The following is a 25,224-nucleotide window of genomic DNA, read 5'->3' on the forward strand; positions in this document are numbered from 1 at the left end:
AGTCAAGACAAGAGAACACCAAATTTAGCAGATGCTAGGGAAAAACCACAAGATGGGGAAAACCTTTTGATCAATTCTTCTTATTATTATATCAAATGTTTAGCAGACAAAGGGAGAGTACAAAAATCAAAATTGACTTGCCAAATCAAAGTCAAAACATCCCTGTCAAATCTGCAATCAAATTCATCCCTAACCACAAATTCAAATATGGTCAACGCCACAGAAAAACATCCCCTTTGAAGCTTGGTCAAAGGTAGTCAAACTCGGACTCCTTAGTTGGTCAAAGTCAGCCCAAGGCAATCATCCAAACAGTAGTCAAACTCGGTCAACCTGAAGTCAACTCTGTGATCAACACAGGTCAAAGTGCCCAAAAATTGTCTGTTTCTATGCTAAATAATATGGCTTGCCAAAAACGAAATTTTCCCACAAAAATTGTAGTCAAAGGATGAGTCAAAGTGCTTGGTCAACAATGGTCAAACCCTACAACAGCTCTGAAATTTTAGTCGTGTAATCTGCCCAGAAATTTGTCCTTCGTTCCAACCACACGTGTAAGATGAAGAGTTGCCTAATAGTTGTATGAACCAATCGGATGATGAGAGAGAAGAATGTGTGAGTGAGTGAGATGCCAAATGAGGTTGGAGGTATATCTTATTTATACAAGTCGTTGAGAGTGAAGTGACATGTCTCTTGGGCTTCATGAGCCTGCATGATGATGTAGCCGACTTTGACAATTTGCACATGTGTGGGTATAAATTCAAAAACACATTTCTACTTGTCCAAATTTGATGATCTTTAGGTCAATTTTGGTCCTCTCGGAAAGAATAATTCAATGCAATAATCATCCCCATCAAATGAGTTGTCCAAACTGGAATTTAGCCCTAGTTGCCAGTTTTAACACAGTGTCAATGTGATAAGCACATATTCATAGGAATGATGTGTAACAATGTATTCATGACAATGGTTAGTTGTGACAGGGACCTTACTATTGACAGTGTTGGCATAATAGTAGTGACAGTATTGGCATAACAGAATTGACAGCATTAGCATGACAGAGATGACAATATTGATATCATAGTGGTATCAGTGTCTCTATGGTCGATGTGAAGTTATGAGTGTTGCTCTCTTGTATTTGTTTCATTCGTTTCACAAATGAAATTATGAACTGACTTAGGCTTAAATCAAGAAGGCCTGATATGTATAAGATGTTTCATGATGATGTACTTTGTATACTAGCTGAACTATTGATGAAATCTAATAGAAGAAGAAGAATTGAATTATGGGTTTTCCCCTTTGTGGGGTTTTTCCATGGCCTTTCACCAATCCTAGTGTCTCTATGTGTGCATGTTTTTCTTCTATTGTTCCTTTATGTTTCATTGCATGATTGATGACATTGTTCTTTCTATACAATTGTTATTGTTGCTATGATGTTTAAGAGTTATGGGTGAATATGATATAAATGATGAATTGCAATTATCTAAAGAAAAGAACAATCAATCCCTAGGAGAAATTAACATGGTATTAGAGATGGGATAGAAGAAAATTCATTGAGATCCCCCCTCCCCTTGAATACATCGATGATGAAGAAGTGAAGAAGTTGGAGACCTAAAATAAAGCCATGGTTGGAAGGAAACCCTAAGCAACCTTATTCTAGGAAGAGGAGATAAGGTTTGGTAAATAACATGAGATTAGGGTTTAGGAGAAACCCTTGATGCATAACATGAAGTTAGGGTTTAGAATGAACCTTCAATTATGACCCTGGATATGATTAGCTCAGTGGGGTTTGAGCTCGCACGTGTGAAGAAAATAATTTTATCTATGGTCACAGAGTTGGAACACATAATTTTTTGTTGTGGTTGCACGCTTGATAGGGTGCTTCGTGTAGCTGGAGAGATACATCCACACCCATGGTCACAACCTTCGTGCGGTTGTCACCTAAGATACTTTTGACAATTGATCGTTGACCACAGGCTTGGAAACCTTGATCTGGATCAGATCTATCTATTGGGCTCATCTCTTGGATTTTGGTTGGTTTTGCTAGATAGTCTCTTGGAGATTTAGTGTAACCCTAGATAGACTAGTCTTAGTTAGGCCTAGTTTTTGATGAAGAAGATTGAAAATATTAATGGCAACATTGACATATGGATGAAAAACAACAGTGACTCTTGGAAACTGGATCAAGAAGGAGTTGATCACTTCCTTCCATCATTGTTAAATATAAGTGCTTCCTAAACCTTTATTATCTCTTTATGACAATGTTCTTATTTTAACTTATCATTTAGATTATTTATAATCCTTCCTGCATGTTTGAGCATTCACTTCTAACTTCCTGATGAAGATATGCTAAGCGAATCTTTCTTGAGGTTCATCTGGATGCTAAATGATGTAGGAAAGGAAAGTTAGTCCAAGAAAAGACAAGTTAGTACCAAAAAAGAAAAGTTAGTGTTGGAAGAAGTTGGTGCAGGGAGGGAAGCTAGAGCAATATGCAAGCTTTACAATGGTTGATTAAAAAACATATATTGGTAAAGGTATCTGAATATTACAAGGTATGTATAGTATATTATTTCAGTGTTATGATTTCGTTGTAATGTTGGATAACAAAGTTAAACCCTAAGGTATGACAAGAATATCACCCTTTGTAATTCATGCATATCAGTGACATACATATGTAAGTTTGATTTCTGGTACATGTGATATATTGGTGCACTTTTGGAAATTTGATACTTGTCATATGATTTTGTAAAGTAAGGCCAGAAACATTGACTTTGATATGTTGTAACTTGATACTGTTGTCAATGCTTGTAATGAGTATGGTAACCTTGGTGGCAATAATGTGGTTGTAAGATTGATCTACTAACTATTTCCTTGTTGATCTTGTTAAGGCCTTGATAAGTTGTAATTGCTATGATGTCTTAACAGTATGGCAAACTTGACAATATGAAAAAATGGATGCCCTTACTTGATGTTGTTAGGACTCTAATGAAATATTGTATAATGTGATAAAGAAGTGATGATGTGACCATTAACGTTTAATGAATGTTTGATGACATGTTCATATGTGACAATGAAACAGTTGATGGTGACTTGTCATGACTATGATGTATATATATATGAGAACCTAATATAGTTTGACTATGTGATCTAACAATTTTGTTGATGCATGACATAAATATGAGATTTAGGTTGATGTCATGATTGATAATGATTGAAGAGGCTTCCCATTTAGAGGGAGAGACCCTTGATGAGATCCCAACACCTACTATTTATTTACATTGGATGATTGGAAGTCCCATCATTGCAGAATGAAAGCTCTTCTATTAATGAACATTTGATATTGTTAAAGATATGTCTTTTCCTATTAATTTTATGAGCTAACAGTTTTTTACTGACATGACTGGTTTAACCTATGTAAAATCAGGGTCCACCTCTCATGTAGAAATATTTTTATGATGTGTTGGATTGCATTAATGGATTATTGTTATTGGATTTGATGGATCTTTGTATGCTTTATGAATTAGACAAAGTATGGTCATCTATAGTTAGGACATAAGCATCTTCATGGATTGAGAGAATGTTGTTGTATGAGACAAGCTTAGGTTTGTGGTCATTGACTTCCTACGTAAAAGGGAGAAATGATGAATATGGTACTCCTTTCTTTGTGTTATATATTTGCTCTAATTTGATGTCCTATATGAACAGGAAAACAAAAAAAATGTTGCTCTTGATTCTCATCAACAAGTTGTCTAAGCCGGTACCGGATATGAGCACTTTTATATGTTTATGATCTTCAAAGAGTAGCTTGGATTGATGGATGTGACCCTCCTGGGTAAGGGTCTAGGCCGATCAAGAACGTTGAGCTATGCTCTTCCCCCGTGTCTAAGCTCCCAAGAAGAGGAATTGAACCGAAGAGCTCCTGGGGTTGAGGGAACTCGTGGACAATAGGTGTGTCTGATCCTTACCTCACGGTAAGTGTGTATCTCCCATATTGTCGTTCCAAGGTGTGTATGATCCTTACCTCACGGTAAGTGTGTCTCTCCCCCTGTCGTGTATACCCCAGTATGCATCCTACCCACAAGCTAAGCTTGTTGGGATTGTTCCTCCCCATATGGCCAATGGGTTGAGATGATGACTTGGACGTGTTTGTTCCTTACCTTGCAGGGTAAGTGTGTATCTCCCCCAAGTGCCTTAGGTTGTGTCTAATCCTTACCTTATAGCGTAAGTGTGTATCTCCTCCCAAGGTTGTGAATGTAGGTGTTCTACCACTGACTCTTGATGCTCATGTTCCCCACTAGCAGTGATTCTCGAGTTGTACCATTGGCTCCCCACTCGCAGTGATTCTAGATGGTAGATTTAGCTCCTTGAGATTCAACAATTGAAGATGAGCAGAGATGAGCCAAGACAAGATATGACTTAATGACGATGATGATTCTATTTCAGATAATCGCTCCCCTATGATTTATGTTGAGATGGACTCCCCCATGATTATTCTTCTTCTTCTTCTATTAGATCGAGATCGTTCATTTGATGATCAAAGGAAGAGTGTGATGAGATGAATGTATTATTGATAAAGCTATGGGATATGCCTTCGAGACTAGTAGGGTTTTGGAAGATAGATTTCCCCTACCATTGATTATTGATGAGATATAATAATGATACAGTTGTCTATATTCCTTATGATAAAGATATGTCAGCTCTAGATTGGTCATGATGCAACTATGATGAAACAACTCAAATAAGGGTTATGATACAGATGGAAATTTCCCCTCGCTGAGAGGCAGTATTAAATTTGGCAGCTAGGGAGAAATTCCCTAACAAAGAAATATTAATTAACTTCTTTTTGGGATCAAAAGAAATTGCTCTTAGTCATGTTTGCTTCAATTATTGAAAGGAAAATTGTTTAAATTATAATTCAAATTCCTAAGGTCAAGTCGGATCTCCTCTTGCACCTAGTGTACTGATTCTTCTCATGGAAAAATTTGGATCTCTCTGAAGTTTGGTCGACCCTGCAACTTCGCATGGCTAGGGTTATTCTCTCTCACATCTGGCCACAAGTCTCTTGCATTGCCTTAGGTCTCATCTTTGTAATAACTGAGGACTTGCATATGAATTCTCTCGCATACTCTTGACTATAATGGAATTTTGGCAATAGTCTCAAATACTTGTAATTCAAATCACTACAATTGCTTTCCTCGGATCACTATCACATGTTGACTACAGATGGTCTTAACTAGGCTTTGCGATGGAGGTTTATATACAGTCTTGGAATGATGATATTTACATATATGGCATAGATCCTATAGAATCTCTGGCAATGGCTTCACATTGCTACAGTGTCGCATTGGTTTATGATCTCAAGATCTTCACATCCATGTATGTATGATCGATACTATAATTGATATATGGCCTTGGCTCTGCAAATGGTTGGCACATAAGTTTCGGTTTTATATTCTTTGCACAGTGGTTTATATAGCTCATCTCACGGTACAATATATGTATGGTTTTGATTTTGCTCCAGCATATATATGGTTCCAATCTCGCCCTAGTGTATATGATAGTCTCAGCGTTGTGTTTTATGTATGGCATAATTCACTTCTCAATTTTATGTATGACATAATTCACTTCTTTATACATATGTAAGGCTTTGTTACTGCAGCTTCGTATGGCATCGCTCCTATGTAAAAAGTGCATGATATTGCTCTTATATTTTTCAGTCTTATGAAATCACTCCTATGTAAACAGTGGATGATAGTATTGACATGATGTCTACAGTAATATACAAATATGACATAGATAGTGCCAATGTGATAAGCACATATTCATGACAGTTGTCAGTTGTGACAGAGACCTTACTATTGACAGTGTTGGCATAACATTAGTGACAGTATTGGCATAACATAATTGACAACATTGGCATGACAGAGATGACAGTATTGATATTTGTATCAGTGTCTCTATGGCCGATGTGAAGTTATGAGTGTTGCTCTCTTGTATTGTTTGTTTCATTCAATTCACAGATGAAATTGTGAACTGACTTAGGTTTAACTCAAGAAGGCGTGATATGTATATGATGTCTCATGATGATGTACTTTGTATTTCAGTGGAACTATTGATGAAATCTAATAGAAGAAGAAGATTGAATTCTGAGTTTTCCCCCTTGGAGGGTTTTGCCCTGGTCTCTGAGCAATCCTAGTGTCTATATGTGTGTATGTTTTTCTTCTGTTGTTCTTTTATGTTCCATTGCATGATTGATGACATTGTTCTTTCTATATAATTGTTATTGTTTCTATGATGTTTAAGTGTTATGAGGTGAATATGATATAAATGATGAATTGCAATTATCTAAAGCAAAGAACAATCAATCCCTAAGAGAAATTAACATCAAACAGCTAGGTATGCTTCAATGACAAAGGCAGCAGCAATGGCAAGAGGACTTGCTTCTGTGACAAAGGACGCAATCAAAATTGCCACAGGAAGATATGCTTCATTGTCAAAGGGAGCACCTAGTCAGTGTAACCAGAAAACAGCTATGGTGATGGATCCAGTGAAGGAAGTTGGTCAGTTTATGATTGCGGTGAGGCATGTGGCAAAGCATGTGTTGAAGTATCTATGTGGTACAGTTGGACATAGTGCAGAAGCGAGCAATGAAGCTCCAAGTACATATCCATAGACAAGCAAATTGCAGAGATTCTTACCAAGCCTCTAGCTAGAGCGAAGTTTGTATACTCCAGGGGCAATCTTGGCATGATACAAAATGTCTCCCTCATTGAGAGGGAGTGTTGATGTTTCTGCAGCTTGCAAAATAGGGCAAGCATTCTCCCACGGGGTCATGTTGATTTGACTAGGGGTGAATGGCCCGGAGTATTGATGCGTGCAGGGTTGTGCAAACATTCTCCCATCGGGTCATGCTGATTTGACTAGCAAGGAAATGATACATTAACCCATGGAGCCATGTTGATTTGACTAGGGTGAATGGCCTAGGGAAACTACAACATAGGGCAAACATTCTTCTATTAGAGCCATGTTGATTTGGCATCCATAAGGTCATGCTCATTTGACCAGGGAAGAATGATACATTCACCTAAGAAACCATGTTGATTTGGCCAAGGGTGAATGGCCCAAGGGAAAACTTTCTCCTAAGAAGTCGTGTTGATTTGGATGGTTCATGCTATTTGACCAGGGGAGATTGATACATGTACCCATGGAACCATGGAACCATGTTGATTTGGCTAGGGGTAAATGGCCCAAGACACTCACATTGTCTACTCGGAGATGGAGTAATCTTTATCCATATATGTGAATGTGAGGAGAAACTACATCAACATAGCAAGCTCATGAACTTTTCTAGTGGAGGAGTAATTTTAGCAAAGGAGAAATATGTTTTCAACAAAGGAGAATACCTCCCTTGCTAAGAGGGAGAGTTGATTTTTGTGTAGCATCAAGAGGTATTCCTGCATGACTAAAGGGTCTTTAAGTCAACCCTAGAAAAATTATATAAATTTTTATTTTATTGAGACAAGTTAGCCCAGGGGAAGTCAAGTCGTCCAACCAGTGAAGGGACATGTCCCTTGGATTGCCACACCCCTTTGACATGTATAAATAGATGATGTGATGTCTCATTTGATCACCAACGAAGAGCAAGTGTGAGCAAAAGGAGAAATCGGTTTGGAGATCATCTTCTCCTCATTTCTTATCTCTCTCTTCATTGCACGTGTGAAGGATCTTTGACCAAACTTTTACTGGAGTTGGTCAAATTGTTTTAACCAAGGGTTGACCACAGGAGGGTCGCATGTGCAGATTGTTGACTGCAAATTGTGGGTTTGACCATAGTGGACCAAAGGGCCAAAATTTGACCACATGCCAGTTTGACCAAGCTAAGTTGACTAGCATTGAATTTTTTATATTTGGATGGTTTGACCAATGTTGACCAACAAATGTTTTGACCAAGTTTGACTAGTATTTGACTTGGATTATTGGCACAGATTTCTAGAAAAACCTTTGATTTGTAAACCTTGCTGAAGAATACATTCCCCTAAGAAAAGTTGTTGGGTTTACTCCCAAAGTTGGGTTTCCCAGGGTAAAAATATTATTTCTATTGCGCATGGTTTTTTTTTGCGATCTTTATTATTTTTGTTGCACTTACTATTGAGATTTACTGAAGTGTTATTATTAAATGATAATGGCATAAATATTGGTTGGAAATCATTGAGAAATAATTACCTGGTAGAAAAATGTATTCTACTGCACTCGCCTTAGAATTTCAATAAAGATGAGATTATTTCTCATTCATCAAGGTTGGGACATGCAAGGGTTCCTTATGATGAAATGAAGCATTAAGTGCTCACAAACCAAGTGATGACTAATGAGGGGTACAATTCATGTTAGGTTTTTTCCCACGCACTAACATTTGTCCCAATCATCTTTTGCATTTTATTTCTCATTATGGCCGTCATTTTTTTTCATTTTTTTAGCTGCATCAACCTCCAAGGCAAAGTTTTCTGACCTAACTCAAGGATGTGGATATGTAAGTGCCAAATCCAAATAAACCAAAGAGAGTTAACCCAAAGAGGAGATGATATCAAAGGAAATGATGTGACATGGAAAATGTTTAGTATTTCGAGTAATGGACACGCTACTTCAATCCAAGTTTTCAAAGTAGTGCCCCTCCTATGACCCTAAGGCCTTAGAGGAGGTCCCATTGGACTAGGTTTAAATATTAAACCCCCTAACACGTTTACAGTCAAGATCAATCAATCATACAGATCACCCCTTTATCCATGTTAAAAGCCCAAAACATTTAGTAAAAGCATTTGATTGCAAAATAATCAAAGTAACTATTGAGTGGTAGCCCACCTTCACAAAAGGAATGTTGGATGGTGAGAGGTGCATGACATGTGCAGATGGTAGAGGAAACTGACATGTCATCATCAATGAGCAAATGTGTATGATTGATTCGCTGATTGGCTATCCAAGATAGGAGAAAAAGTTTTCTTCCATGGGGTTACCCATTTTGGTGGTTAACACTACCTAGCTATCATTTTTGGTTATTAGAATCCTTTGGGATTAGATTTTGAACAATATTGAACGTGAGCTTCAATAATGCATCACTTTAAGACATTCCCCATTTACATTGGATCCCCTTACTAACATAATCCTCGCTGCAAATTATGTTTTCTTACTATTCGTGCCTCTTTCCCTTTGAACTACTCCACAATATATTTGTGATATGCAAAGCGAGATTAGGGGCTATCATTGATATATTAATATGTATACAGTTTTAACGAAGACACATTCACATACACATGGCATTGCACCAACTTTTAAATGGATCCCTATGTCCATGATTGGTATGCAGCCTAGTGAATTTTCATGCACCATTGTAAGTCATATGTTACCCTGGTCACGAGTATAACTAGTCCTTTTGAAATGTTATATAATTGATACATATGAAGCTAAAAGGATATGGTGAGCATGGCAATTGGTTTCCAAACTGATGCACTGGGGCTAGTTGAATTATCGACAGGGATAGAATATGGTTGCACATTCAATTTGAACCTTTTTGACAGAGAAGGACGGTGGAGGTTTCTTCCCACATTTGTTGGGAAGCAATTACTGAAAAAAGGCCTTCATAAATGGGGTTGTGGGACAAGGGCAAAGGGTCGCAATTATCTTTAAGAAATCTGCATTGCTCTTAAAAACTTCAATTTGTGTACTGTTAGAATTTCATAATAATTCCAGTTGATCAGTCATTCAGAGTAAATTTGGATTAGTGTGAACCTATTTGGACCTATTTCGAAGGGCTGGAAATGGCCCTAAGGAAAACCATTTACGAAATATCAGACAGGATATTTGTGATAAGATTAAGCCAAAGTTCTCAATCAAAAACGGGATATCCATTATCACAATCTATGATAGATCGATAGTCTTGATAATTAACGGTCACACACTTCATTTAAGACTCGAGTCCTTGTTAAGGCTCAAAACCTTGTGTGGTTGGTCCTTCATAACAATTTCACAATTAAGGACCATCATCATATTGGATTCACATTACCATAGAATATAGGCTTATTTGTTGCCCTGCTTCTTTGGAAAGGGATTATTTTTAAGATCAACTGATGATTTGACATGCTGACAGGAAGATGTGAGATGTGAGATGTGATTTGATTAACTATCTTATCATTCCTATGGTATCATCATTCTCGTGCAATATTTCAAGTAGCAAGTAAATCATTTAATTAGGATGAAGTATCTTTATTCAGATCGAATTTGGTGATCCAATGTACATGCAAGGGGAATTTTTTTCGAAATCTATGATGCAATTTCAATAAATAAATAAAAATGTAATTGAAGTACGAAAAGCAATACGGTGACTATCTTGAGGTACCCAAAAGACGAACAAGGTTAAATTTGCAAAGTAATCAATTGCACTCCATAGAATCACTATCACTTCACCTTCCTTCTCCTCAAAATCCATATTCCGGTAGGTTTCATTATAAAGAATGGTGATCCAATCTACCAAGACTTCTATCTGTGAAATGTTAGAGCAACTCACTGATCAGCTGGCAAATTCAATAACGAGTGGAGTTAATTGTCTATGCATTAGCAACAACTCGATCAGCATGGCCTGAAACTCCCTTGAATCCAAACCAGCTAAGCTCCAGTATGATTCATTACTGTTCTCTGTGGTCCCAGACCTTTAATTCTTGCAACTTTAGATTCTTCATTTTATTTTAGAAAATAATCATAGAGAGGAGTCAATTGTCTATATGCATTAGTGACAACTCAATCAGCATGGCCATAAACTCCCTTGAATCCAAACCAACTGAGCTCTTGTATGTGATTCATTACTGTTCTCAGAGATCCAGGACCTTCAATTCTTGGACTAGTAAACTTCCCACAATCGTACTAAAGATTTATGCCATTTCTCCCTGCTTGAGCACTACCACCTTTCCCATATAGGGATTTTGCCAATCCAAAATGTCAAGTACACATTTTGTAATATGTCCTTTCAATCAGGTAGTTTGATGCATGATATCAGATTTAACAGTCAACTACTGTAAAGAGCAAGAACAAACAAATATTTTATTTTAAAAACAATAAGCCTTTCATGAAATTACAGCAACCTTAAAATTGATCATTTGCTTATATTGAAATTGTCAAAATAAGTACCGAACGCAGTTTTTACCTTTTTTTTCCTTTTTTCATTGCTGAAAATTCTCCATTAACTAGAGTTACAAAGCAAATTGTAATATAATTACCACAAGGCATTACCAAATTGCAGTTCTGTAGACTGACCTAAGCAACCACCATACTGGAGCGCTAATTCTAATAACCTTTAGAATACGAAAACAAGCTGATCACAGTATCCACCCCATCATTGTCATTTGTCTCAATCAGAATGTTCCAAACCTGATCAGTTAAATTTTCAAATGAACCTGGTGCTTGGGCTCTTAGATTAACAAATTTTAAGCATGAAATACTCTTTAGCTGCTCATGTCAGTCTATATACAGCAAAGATAATTTGAGTGCAGCTATCTCAAAGTCCATTAGCAATTCACTTGACCTCTAGCTCTGTAAACCAATTTGCCTAAAGAATGCTACCCGTAGATTCTTTTAGAAATTCAAGCTATTCATAGGTGGGGGGCATTAAAACATTCCATAGCAATGCAATCATCCAAAGCCATTTGTATGATTTTGACCAAACCAGTCCTCAACAGTAGTTTTTTATACATTAAAGGTAAAACGAAGAGAGATTTTTCAGCAGCATCAGGGCTGATATTGCTTTGGCAAAATGACTGAATGCTCAAATGCCATATACATATTACTCTCTTGGTTCAGTGGCTTCAAAATACACCAAGACAATACAACCATCCAAAGCCTTTGGTATGATTTTGAATCTAGCTAACCAGGTCTCAACAAAAGTTCTTCAGACATGAAGGCAAAACGAATAGAAATTTTTCAGCTGTCTTAGTGCTGCCATTGCTTTGGCAAAATGCGTATTGAATCTTCAAATGCCACATCTATTTACTCATCATTGGAAAACTACCAAAAGCACCCTTTCAGTCCAATGTAGCATGTTTGTAATTACAAATCCCATTTAACCATGGTTTGATCATGCATCGACAGCATTGCCTTCTACTATTTGGATAACATTGCATTTCTTACATATATATTCTTCACTAGTATCAACTAAATAGCAATTTCCCATACAACATCAAATGACTCTTGGCACAGTGGCATTTGTACTGTGCAATCATCTTACTGAGGCTCTTCTGCCCCATTCTTTCAGAGTGTAATCTTCAACTGCACGTTGAGATGTAAAGTTTTGCTTTCATCTCAAACTAATCCTTTTTTGGATGTTCTTACACCAACCCCTGCTTAATATAACAGTAATTTAAGGAAAAAGACAGAAAGCATAACATTTGGCAAACAGAAATGTTATGAACACAGTTGGCATGTTTGAAATTCTTAATGTTATTGACAAGAAGCAAAGATTTCAAAATTCTTTCATGTTGTTTTATACGTTGAAAATGTACAAATAACGAAAAATCTATGCGAATAGATACCATACACTATAATAACAAAAACAAAAACAAGGACCAGCAAGGGTCTAGACTGTACATTCCACTGCCAATATAATTAGGTATTAACCATATCGAGGCATAAAAGCCAGGTTTATTATAGACAGCCCTCTCTATGTAACTGTATAGCCAAACAAGTTTAACTCACCAACACATCAAGAGGACAAGTCCACCAAACAAAAACTAATAGCAGGACTTGAAAGACAGAAAAAAGCATATCTAGCCCTTGATATTACAATAGGAATTCTACAATTATGTTAAGACCTGTGAACAATGGTCATTTCTTCTGTTGTGTCATCAAAAGAACGGTTCTGCCCTATACATGATAACAGATATACTCTATACAATATCATTATCTCCATCATCATATACAGATGTGACAAGTCCACCAAACAAAAACTAATAGCAGGACCTGAGAGAGACAAAAAAGCAATTCTAGCCCTCAAAATTACAACAGATTCTATAATTATGCTAGGACCTGTGAACAGTGGTCATTTCTTCTGTTGTTGTGTCATCAACAGAACAGTTCTGCCCTATACATGATAACAGATATACTCTATCCGATATAGTTGTCTCCATTATCATATACAGATGTAAGAGATTCTGCCCCCTGTTCCTTCAATGGGTCACACTACCTTAACCTCTCACAGACTGCAAGGTCTACATTTGCTGCCATTTCAAGAACTATGACATGTACTCTTCAATGTGAACTGCAAGTATATTTTCATGTAGCATGGGCAAGGTTGTAGGTGAAGATAAAAAGGCATAAGCTTAACCATGCAAAATGATTCTAAGCCATCATCTCAGAGAAAAACAAATTCGATGTAGAGCCCATTGAATAATAAGCAAGAATGTACAGTGTGGGCATGGAATGCATGAGACATATCCACCCACAGCAGGCCCTGAAATATCTTTCTACAGTCCAAAACTAAAAAAACTAAAGGGATGCCTCCTAGTAATAGTTATAAATCTCTCAACTAAAAGAAGACTAGTCTAACGTGATCCTGTAGAAACTAGTGTCATATCAAGGTATCAATTTTTCTTACTGAACCTAGTAGTGCACCTATTTATTGAGAGTGTAGATAATAGTTCAGATTTTTTTAATCTATTCCAGCAGCATTGTAGGTTTAATTGTCTAATTTCTGCTCTACAAACTAACTGAAGTACCAAATCTCTGAAAAATCCAGCAGCATGTCTCTGTGTAACATATAAACTAAAGTTCATTTCCACAAGAAAGATGTAACATTGCAAATCACCCAATTGAAATGCGATTGCAAATGAAACTGAATATAAAATCAGGGTGGAGACAAATAATTCTTTGATATAGTAGACCTGAGGAAAGAAAGATTCATCCGATAGGTGTTACTTTATGTCATAAAATCAGGTTTCAATCTGGCAGGAATTTTGTTAGTACTTGAGAGCATTATATGAAGCCAGTGCTAGCTTTTGGACTTCATTTAAAGTATTCAATTGACTCGCAACAACCTTAAAAACCTGTCTCCTTTCATCGAACAGGATACAAATTCTATTCACAAATCCAGAGAATACAAAATCTGATAGTATTAGGACAGACAAGTATCATACTACTAAAATGGCAAACCAAAGAACCAAACCTATAAATGATTTGCTTCATCATAAAAATCTAAAAAAATATCTGCACATATTTCCTCCTGATTAGATGTCATCTCAAACAACAAATATGATCTAGATTCTATACAGGCTGGTTTTGCTCAGGTAGAAAGAAAGAACCAGCAATTCACAAGTACATAACCATCAGTGCTAGAACTGACTTAGCAACAGCAGTATAACTGGCTTCACTTTTACGGCCCTCAGAATTCTGAGCTCTCTCACACGATTCCTTCCATTCAGGAAGTTACGATTAATGATGATATTTTCTTATCGAGAGGACCTTGCTTCTGGCAATGGGAAAGATCTTGAAGGGAGCAGCGTCCTTGACACGGTAGCTTGAGGTCTAGGGCACATTGTCTGTGAACGCAACAGCATGTCTACCATTTTGGACGTCTTGTAGTCACAACCTGTGCTATCATCGGAGTATCCCCGTGTGGTAGCTCTCTGTTGAGAGTGAGAACTATGTGCTGACAGAACATATGCACGCCCTGAGTTCTCATATAACTGCATATTTGCCATTCTCTCTTGCATCTCTGTCAACTCAGACTCGAGCACTCTGCAAAGTTGGTCTCCTGCCTGAGATGCAGGAGATCCTTGAACAGCAGCTCTCCTTGTGCCTAAAATTAATTGTGCTCTTGATAAATCACCCCTATCTGCAAATGCTCTGGCCTCGGCAATGGAATTTGCAGTGCAGAGACGGTTTCTTTGCCGGTCAACCTCAAGACAGACAGTCTGTTGCTGAATACTAGTTGCTTCTGGACGTTTAATGTAAAGCTCACTTACCATGGTTTGATTTGCTTGTTGTGAAACAGGATCTCTATAGGTGCAAGTCACATTCACCACCTTCATGTCATCACAGCTGCTAGTGTTAACAGAGCTTGAAACAGCTGGCAACTTTACTTCAACCAGGATATCCCTCTCCTCTTCTGCATACAAGTCTCCTATCTTTACAGATCCTTGTTGACCTCCATCTATAATGTTGCTTGCATAGCTACCTGCTTGAATAGCAATTAGTCGTACTTCCGAATTTGCAGAGGTGATCTCCACTTGTACATCTTGAATTATCACACTAAGTAACCCACCAATACACTGTGCAAAAGCATCTTGAATGACATTCTCTGTCTCTATGAAAGAAAAAGTGCCTCCAGATGCCTCAGCTATGGAATGCATAGTTGCAGAATCATGATCTGACCCAAATCCAAATGTATGTACAGGGATCTGAGCAAGCCCATTCTGTGAGGCAAGCCTTATTGAACCTGGCAACATGCAATGGTAATCAAAAGCTGTTCTGGAGTTCATGCTTATTGCTGCCCATCGATTTGTAAGGTTGTAAGTGTCCTGTCCATCAGACAGTAACATGATGCTAGAAACTGGGTTGCGCACACGTCGATCTTCCAGCACTTTGGCACCCTTTCTCAAACCCTCACTAATGTTGGTTCCACCACTCGATACAAGTAAATCCACTGCTTGCAATGCTTGCTGACGGCCTTCCTCAACCATGCAGCGAAGTGGAAACAATCGTCTTGCAGTGGAAGAGAACGCGACAACTGAAAGACGATCTGTGGGGCTAAGATTCCTAATCACAAAGCCCATTGCACGCTTTAATAATGCTAATTTGGTACCTTCCATACTCCCACTCACATCAAGAACAGTCACAAGATCTATGGGTGCTCTGTCATTGATTGAATGAGGTACCCAGACTGGGCTCCTTATTATGCTCTCTGAATAAGCAAAGTTTTGAGCGCCTAACTCTTCTTCTCGAACAATGGTGTTCTGAACACCATCGAATTGCTCATTATGTGGTTGGAAGGCATTAGAAGATGGGGATTTCAGATGAACCAGCACAGTAAATTTGTCTCGAAACTCCGATTGAGGAATTGCAGCTACCTCAGGAAATAATTCTAAATGCAGTACTTTAGAATCATCTTTCCTTCCTACAGATCCATTACCTTCTGATAGAGATTGCAGACTTCCATTTTCTTTATGCTTACTTATACCATTAGAATTTGCACCGCCACTGTTTCCTTCATATACATTGAATGAATTATTATCGAGTCCATGTGATTTATTTTGCCTAGTTTCATTAGAATTTGCTTGAGGCAGTACTAAGGGCTCATCATCATCAAACATGCTTGGTTCTCGAGTGGAGGAATGTGGTACAACTTCATGGCGAGGGTGGCGAGTCTGCAAACGGGGTAATTCTGTCGTCCAGCCAGTTTCCTGTGACCAGTTTGAAGAATTTAATCTCCGTGGCTTAATGGGCGACACTTGCGGTGCTGGAGGACCAAGCAAGGGAACTTCATTCCATTTAGCACGGCAAACAGGGCACACAAGATTCCCATGTCTCACGTTAGATGCAATGCAAGGAAAATGAAAAGTGTGAGAACACTCTGCTGTGAATAAAGCATGCCCTTGACCTGGTTTTATTGCCTCAAGGCATATAGCACAACTGCTCTGTAACATAACACACAAACATCAGATACATATATAATGATCCAATTACCCACTTTTTATAGCTTTAGACTTAATGCATTTTTCTTTACATCATTACTCAGTCTCCCTATTTTCCTTATATACAATACGGTCTTTATTTAAGAAAAGAAGGAAGCTCAATATAATTGAGAGGAACACCTTTTGGACAATTTCATGCAGTTCCTACCTGAAAAAACAAGGCAACAAATGCATGGCAGAAAATACACCATATTGAGAGTGAAAAATTAGAAAGGTTACTAATTTCAACAAAACTGGAAAATGATTAAATCTCTAACCATAGTACTTACTATCAAAATGCACATTCATTCAGAGTAACAAAAGTGATATAGCCATAACATTGTTGCATTAGATGCCCTTTTACTACAGATGCATGGGTATGTAACTCACTAGCAATGAGAAGATATGGCATGCACTACCTTAACTGCAAGGTTGACCCTAGAATGAGTCAGAGATCGCCCGTCCTATCACTGGAGGAGCTCCACTAATGAGAAGTTCACCAAAGAATTTGTCCAAATTTGTCGAAGTATGAGCAAGCAGATTGTATTGCTTTATCAGAGATGCAGAATTGCAGAGACTCATCAGCATCGAATGCACGTTGCATTGGAAAATTTCGGAATGGATTAGAGCGGCAAATTGGTGTTGTGTCATGGGCATGCTAACATTCTAGTTGTGTCGTTCTGGTGCTACAGCCTGGTCAGGCTTCAAAGTTCATCTGTGATAATATTATGTTGTATTGCAGTGCTGGCATGGATGGAAAGCTCAGCAGATAGTCACAAGTGGAAGCCTGACAATTATGATAACAGCATCCTCTTTGAAAATTTTGTACAATATTGCAGTTTAAAAAATATGGAAATGAAGTGTTTCATATTCCTTTAATAGATTACTTATGCCCCATCTTCAGATCATTAACAGTTTAATAGTTGGTTTATTCTTTGTTGATGCTAGAAGTCATTTTTTCATATCTCAATGTCCAATTTCATCACTTTACAAAACTTTGGAGTTGAGTTTGTTGCCCAAATCATGATCGTGCTAAAGTGTATTTGATGTTTGAATTCATTTCTGACATAGTTTTCTTATTACTTGCCGCACCATATGTATGGCAGTTTTTCATTGTGGTTACGCTAAATTTGTTAGTGCACTTCCATTTGGATCAAACTGGTATCAGATTATGCGTTTGCACAGCTGCTGGAATTGTACACTATATGTTTAAGACTGCGCTCCAACAAAGAAAGAAACAAAGGATGATATTCAGAGTAGCATTCAACTGCCCAAAGAATGAACTGTCAATATTACTCCCAAAGTTGGAAACATGGATGGACAAATGGTCAACATCACTCAACTGCTAGTTTTTAACAGCCTCTGTCACAGTCGTACTGCAGATGGCTATCCAACATAAGCCCTCTAGAAGCAATCCAAACCTGAAATTCAGAGGTGGAGGGGAAAGTTCATCAATGAATATGGGTTCATCTCCCAACGTGGACAGTGATGTAGAAATTATGCCCTATAACAGTCAAATGGATGCCCTGCAAACTGATGTCTCTGAGGCAGCTAGATTCCTTTTATGAAGTGCAGCAAATCACACATAAAAACAATGTTTCCTTCAAAAAGTTATGCATGCATGGAGACTCTAGAGGATTTGCTATGGGAGGAGAATTTATGTAAGTGCGGCTGAGGACCAACACTCAGCACTGCTTAAGCCTTGCCATGGAATGATTTCAAAATTTTGTTAAGAGCAGATCTTATCCCATCAAATATTGGAAGGAACAACAACAACCAGTGGCAATACCTGCAGCAAAAGTCCATTCCAATGTTATCGGAACCGAACCGGTGATCGAACAGGAAAACTCTCTGAACTGGGAACCAATCAGAACCGGTAAAAAAACCGGACCAAAAAAATGGTCAACCAAAAACACATAAATTATTCAAAATTTAAAGAAAAACATAAACATGCATACGCATCCATGTGAATCCAAACCATTTATACACAAATAAGCAAAAGTTCTCATTTATATAACATGTAAGGGTGCACATAACCAAAATAGTGCTGACTGCAATCCATCTCTGAACAGAAAATACATCAACAAACAGGTTTCTCGATGGCCTCTAGCATCCAAAAAATATAATGCTACAACAAATACCCACATATCATCAAATCATTGCCTACATCGGGATCTTCGTCATCAATATCACCCTTTAAGCATTAAAATATGAAAGAAAAAACATAGCATGTCAAGTCAAGATGGTGTTTGAGTGATGGGTACATTTTTAGTAGAGGAGTTCGACAACCAATGTCGCTAACATCAAGGTACATAGAGGGCTTGGTGTTCTTGAATAAATACTAGTTCCATACACTTGTACATGAAAAAATCCAATGGAAACGTTGCAATCCCTCCAATCCTGAAATCGTGAAAAACTGTTAAGTCTGGTGGATTTTGAGTGAGATCTAAAATTTTACTTTCTCCATATGAAATCCAATGAGGTCGGAACCTCTCAAACATCCTGATTCATTACATGGTAATGTTAAAATTTTAAGTAATTACCTTCAAAATTTAACATTACCATGAATTGAATAGCAATAGTAGGGCCATAGGCTTGAATATTAGGCTGTCACAAAAGGGTTAGGAGAAAGGATGGAGCGCTGCTGCCCAGCCTGCGTTTACCCTAGCCACATCACCGACCACAGTTAGCTGCAGTCAGTCTCCGTAGCGTTTTTTACCCTTCAGTCCTCAACCCACTGTTCCTCACCTGCACTTCCTTTCCATTTGTCGACGTTAACGTTAAGCATGGAGGGCATGGAGCTTGATGTTGTGGACTACTCGTCGGATCCTTACTCGGAACAGGCCGTTTTTTGCAACCCTAACCCTAAAACGACTCCCGTTTCATCTGCACCGTCCAGCTCGATTCCGATGTCGTTTGTCTCCCTTCCCGGGCATAAGGACTCCACTCTTCGCATCAAGTCCCTCTCCATCAACTCGCCAGCTCTTGACTGCCCGTCGTTGTCCTGTAGCACCCTTAACCTGCTAGCTTCTTGTTCATCACCATTGTTCGATCCTGCACTTCCCACTGACCTCTGCTTCTCCCAAAATCTACCCTCCCGCCTAGGCCCTATACCTGCTACAGCTGCACAGACTCAACAAACCTCTGAACACCCTGGATCTGGCAAGAAATCTCAGGACCCTACACATCCATCAAGTTTTTTTGATACCCCGGTCATCCAGGTTAGGTCGGTGGAGCTTAGGTTGGCGGAGCCTCAATCTGCATCAAATAAATCCTCAGACCCATTACAGGATCATCCCATTGCGCCGAGGACAGGGAAGAAGAAAACCAAGTGTATCAAGGCATCCAAGTTTTTTGATACCCCGGTCATCCAAGTTAGGTCGGTGGAGCTTAGGTTGGCGGAGCCTCAATCTGCATCAAATAAATCCTCAGACCCATTACAGGATCATCCCATTGCGCCGAGGACAGGGAAGAAGAAAACCAAGTGTATCAAGGCATCCGATAAGGATTTCACCATTAAGTTTGGCGAAGGTCTCACTATGGGGGAAGTTGCCGAGAGAGCAGGGAAAGTGCTGGTGGGTAGGGTTCGCGGCAGAACCTACACAGCGGAACGATTGGGGTTATGGGTAAAAGAGATTTGGGGACAGATCTTCTTACAGCTCCCGGAGGTTCAGACATTGCCTCGGGGGTGGTTTGCGCTCCACTTTGCACTAGAAGAATACACGAACCTGGCTCTAGCTCGATTCTGGCATATAGAAATGGCGCCAATCTTGCTGAAAAGATGGAGCCCTCTTTTCGATCTAGAAAGAGAGCAGATAGGAGCAGGACCACTTTGGGTGCGTTACCAGGTTTACCCCTCCAGTACTGATCAAAAGAAGTGTTCGTAAGGATAGGGAATACCCTTGTCACCTTTCTGGATTATGATAAATCCATCCTATAATCAAAAAACCGAACACTCGCCTGCATTCTGGTGCATCTGGACACCCGGGATGGCCTGGAAGAAAAAATAACCCTACAATGGCGTAATTTCACTACGGTATAGATCTTAGATTATGAGGGTGTGCCTTTTAGATGCCAAAGGCGTCACAATGTTGGGCATCTGTTCAAGGAATGCCCTCTGGTCCCGAAACCCCCGGATGCAGCAGTGGGACAGGAAGTTGGTAACGACAAAGGAACCCCGGACAACATCAGGAAGCACTCCATGGCCGCTCCAGATCCACCTCGGAAGGTGACTCCATCAAGGACGGTTCAGCACAAATGCAGAAACCCCTTCGAGCCCTCCATCCCCTCCTCTGACTCGAGCCAAGGCAGCTGCTGAAGCGGCTCGTTCAGCAAGTATTCCTCTTCCCTCTTCCCTTGTTCTCTCTTCTGTTTATGCATCATCTGCACATCATATGCATAATGTATCATCTATGCACTACTCCACCCCTCCTGCCTCCATTACATGCTCACTTCGCCCCCATCATCTGGTAGATTCCACCACCTCCCCCATTACCCATCCGAAACACTCTTCCTCTCCATCTCCTTCTCCCTCGGCACCCCCTCATCCATATAATCTCCGATCACGCACTTCCATTGGGGATCCACATCTATCGATCTCTGGCCTTGGCCTGACTCACTCCTCATCTACCATCAAACCCCTACGGGGGCGCAAATCATACCTCTCACATGCTATTCTTCGAGCAGGTGCTGAGGTGATCTCGGGAAGACAATCCTCATTGGACCGGGTTCTTAGAGCAAAGAAAACCCTTGATTTGGTTCCCCCATGAAATGCCTCTCCTTTAACTGCAGGGGTTTGGCCAGTACTCCCAAAAAACTAACCTTTCGCAAACTTTTTACTGCTGAGCCTGTTGATTTAATCCTTCTTCAAGAAACCCTGGGGGAAGCTCAACACACTACTAGGGTTCTGCAGAGTTTATGCCCGAGGTGGGAGTTCATTGCCCTTGATGCTATGGGTCGTTCAGGTGGTCTAGCTTTGGGATATAATCCCCATACTATAAACCCTAAATCGACCTAGGGAGGTAAGGGGTTCATTGGTATTGATTTTTTCTCTACGGAGATGGGAATGGAGTTCTGTGTTATGAATGTATATGGGCCAGGACAAGGGAGGGAGGCCTACTGGAATCATCTCCTCAATCTCTCCCTGTCCTCATCTGACAACTTCATCTTGGGAGGGGACCTCAACTTTTCTATTGGATACAGTGAGTCTTAGGGATCATCGGCACAGATTGATCCACTCTCTGATATCATGGAAAACCTCCGTGAACAAGCCCACCTCAAAAATGTTCCTATGAACAGGCCACCGCCTACTTGGAGGAATAGAAGGGTTCGGGAGGCAGCCCTGGCCAGAAGACTAGATTGTTTTGTCATTAAAAATCCGTTGATTCAGCGTTTATCCCATTATAGGCATTGGATTGGGTCTGAAGGCATCTCTAACCACTCGCCTATCTATCTGGAAATATCTAGTCCGCCAATCAAGCCCAAGGCCCCGTTCAAATTCAACTCAATCTGGCTACAGGATCCCTCGTTCATAGATCTAGTCACCAATCAATGGACACAATACCCTCCCTCACAGTGTCACACTTGGGCCGACGGATTTTGTCAAAATCTTCTTCAGCTCAAGAAGCTCACTATCAAGTGAGCAAAGGAAAAACAACAAAAGGATATCCATACCCTCTCCTCTGTAGAATCAGCCTTGGCAGACCTTAATGATGAAAACAACATAGGTTTCTTAAGTGCAAAAATCCTGAAGGAACAAGAGGAAACTTGGAGACTCAAGAGCCGTGCAATCTGGCTCAAAGCTGGGGATGAGAACACTCGGTATTTCCAAAACTTTGCCAAGGGAAGGAAATCCTGCAATACTATTTGGCAATTGCCCACCCCTAATGGAGGTACTGCAAAAACCTTCCATCAGCTTTCACAGCTGGGCATATCACATTTCCAACAGCTTTTCAAGGAACCTCCTATTACAAACCTTGCTGAGATCATTCAAGTAGCAGGGCATTTCCCCAGATTTGTTGACCAAGGAATGGCTGATGAGATTACTTCTCCAATCACCAGAGATGAACTTGAAGGGACATTAAAATGGTTTCAGAAAGATAAAAGCCCTAGTCCGGATGGTTGTCCCATTGAATTCTACTTAGCATTTTTTGACCTCATTGGGAATGATCTACTCAATGTTGTTGAAGAGTGCAGGACTACTGGAAGAATGTATGAGGCCATCAATGCCACCTTCATTGCTCTCATTTCGAAATCTGACTCACCTGCATCCTTCAATGATTTCTGTCCCATCTCACTCTGCAATACCCTATACAAAATCATCGCAAAGATCATAGCAAACCGACTACGGCCCATACTCTCCCACCATATTTTCCCTGAGCAATTTGCATTTCTCCACAATAGGCAGATCCATGAAGCCATAGGCACAGCCTAGGAAGCCATTCATTCTATCAAATCCAGGAATCTAAAAAGCATAATCCTCAAGATTGATCTTGCCAAGGCTTTTGATCGAGTAAACTGGCTCTTCATCAAGATGATCCTGATTCACTTAGGGTTCCCTTTAGCATTCACAAACTGGATTATCTGCTGCATAAACATTGCCTCCTTCAGTATTCTGATTAATGGCTCGGCATCCCAATTCTTTCATGTCAATCGTGGGTTGCGACAGGGTTGCCCATTGTCTCCTCTTCTGTTTCTATCAGTGATGGAAGGGCTCAGTAGGCTCATTGCCTCTACAAAAAGGGATGGCAGACTCAAAGGATTGAGAATGAACAAACACTACCATCTCACACATCTGCTCTTTGTAGATGATGTCTTGATCTTCCTGGATGGCAGCATCAAGGATTCAGCGTCCTTCCATGATATTCTAACCCTCTTTGAAAAAGCTACAGGCATGGCTGCAAGCCAGACAAAATCTACTATTACTCTGACTCATACTAGCCCACAAGAGGACAGAGCAGCCCATCAGTATTTTCATTACCAACTACACAACCTCTTGGATGGGCTCAAATACTTGGGTTTCCAAATAAAACCCCACAGCTATCAGATTGCTAACTAGATTTGGTTAGTGATTAAAATTGAGAAGAGGTTGAAAATCTGGAACCATAGATTACTTTCAAGAGCAGGGAGACTTGTCTTGATAAAATCAGTGCAGGAAGCCACCCCGGTATATTAGATGTCTCTTGCCTGGATCCCTCGGGGAATTCTCAGTCGTATACAACAGTTATGCTGCCGATATCTATGGAATGGCCATAAGGAAGGCAAAACATTTGCTTGGGTAAGCTGGAAGAACATTGCTTTGCCAAAGAAATGGGGGGTGTGGGGGTTAAAAGATCTGCCTATATTTGCCCAAGCTCTAGCAACCAAGATGAGCTGGTCTCTTCTCACTGCAAAGAATCTTTGGACGATTGTGACATACCATAAATACATTTGGCCGCAGCAGACATTGGACTAGGTTCGATTACAAGATTGGCCTCGAGGGGGCATATCCATTGTATGGAAAGCAATCTTACAAACAATGCCTTTCATTAGAGCTGGCTTGGCTTGGCGCATCAACAATGGATCATCTGTTCGTTTGGGTATCGATCCATGGATAGGTGGGGGAAACAAATACCTACTGCATCCGGATCTTATACATTATCTCAATCACAGGAATATCACGACGATTGCTCAGAGTGTCGATCATGAACACTGTACCATATTCAGACAACTATGGCGATCAGCTCATGAGCTGAATATTCCTGTTCAATGGCAGCATACCTGGGAATCATATCTAGTGGCATTATCCGAAGCGCATGTAACTCTCAATCAAGACCCTGATGTATTAGTATGGATCCCAGTTGAGCATGGGATATACACTCCCAAACTGGGCTATAACCATCTTCTACAGGACCGTAAGCCCACGCACACTAATGCATGGTGGCAATAGATATGGAGATTGAAATCTCCTCCACAGGCACGTCTCTTCATGTGGAGTGTTTTAAGTAATAAAACTCCCACAGGTGAAGCTCTCATGTGTAGATCTATACACGGCCCGAATTGGTGTATACTATGTAAACAAGCATCTGAAACAAACGAGCACCTGTTCTTGCTCTGTCCATCTGCCACTCATTTCTGGCAAGTTGTTACACAACAACTCTCTATGCAAAATGCATGGCAGGGCTCTTCTATCTCACAAGCATGGAACAATTGGACTACAGCTCCACAGGGAGCAAAAGCACAATGCTTACCTCTAATTCTTTGTTGGACCTTATGGCTCACTCGGAATCGCCTTATCTTTAAGAGCGAATCCGCCCGCTGGCCACTGCTCATTACAAAGGCAGTGGCAGTCTACCACGATATCCCTGATGAGGAAAGCCACACACTCGCAATATCTCGGGACCTAGTCGAATTGATAAATCACAGCCATGGGCTTACTTTGATGGAGCTGCTCAACCACATGGCTGCGAAGGGGGGTTCTTGCTACACCTCTCGGAACAGCATTGCTACAAAGTCAACTTAGGACTAGGGGAGGGAATAAGTAATTTGCTGA

At 39.8% G+C, this 25,224-nt stretch overlaps 1 protein-coding gene across 1 annotated transcript in view; it reads right to left on the bottom strand.

Annotated features, from left to right (window-relative positions):
* Positions 1-14,061: 14,061 nt before the first annotated feature.
* Positions 14,062-25,224, bottom strand: part of LOC149181140 (E3 ubiquitin-protein ligase WAV3-like) — a 28,313-nt gene continuing 17,150 nt past the window's right edge. The window contains exon 2 of the mRNA XM_089416458.1: positions 14,062-16,658. Within this exon, the coding sequence (XP_089272584.1) occupies positions 14,472-16,658 (2,187 nt within the window). The 3' untranslated portion in view covers positions 14,062-14,471. The remainder of the gene's footprint in view (positions 16,659-25,224) is intronic.

The sequence above is a fragment of the Pinus tabuliformis genome, chromosome 3_2, assembly GCF_031772625.1.
Source record: "Pinus tabuliformis cultivar Carrire ecotype Pingquan chromosome 3_2, CPIR1, whole genome shotgun sequence".
Lineage (NCBI taxonomy): Eukaryota > Viridiplantae > Streptophyta > Pinopsida > Pinales > Pinaceae > Pinus > Pinus tabuliformis.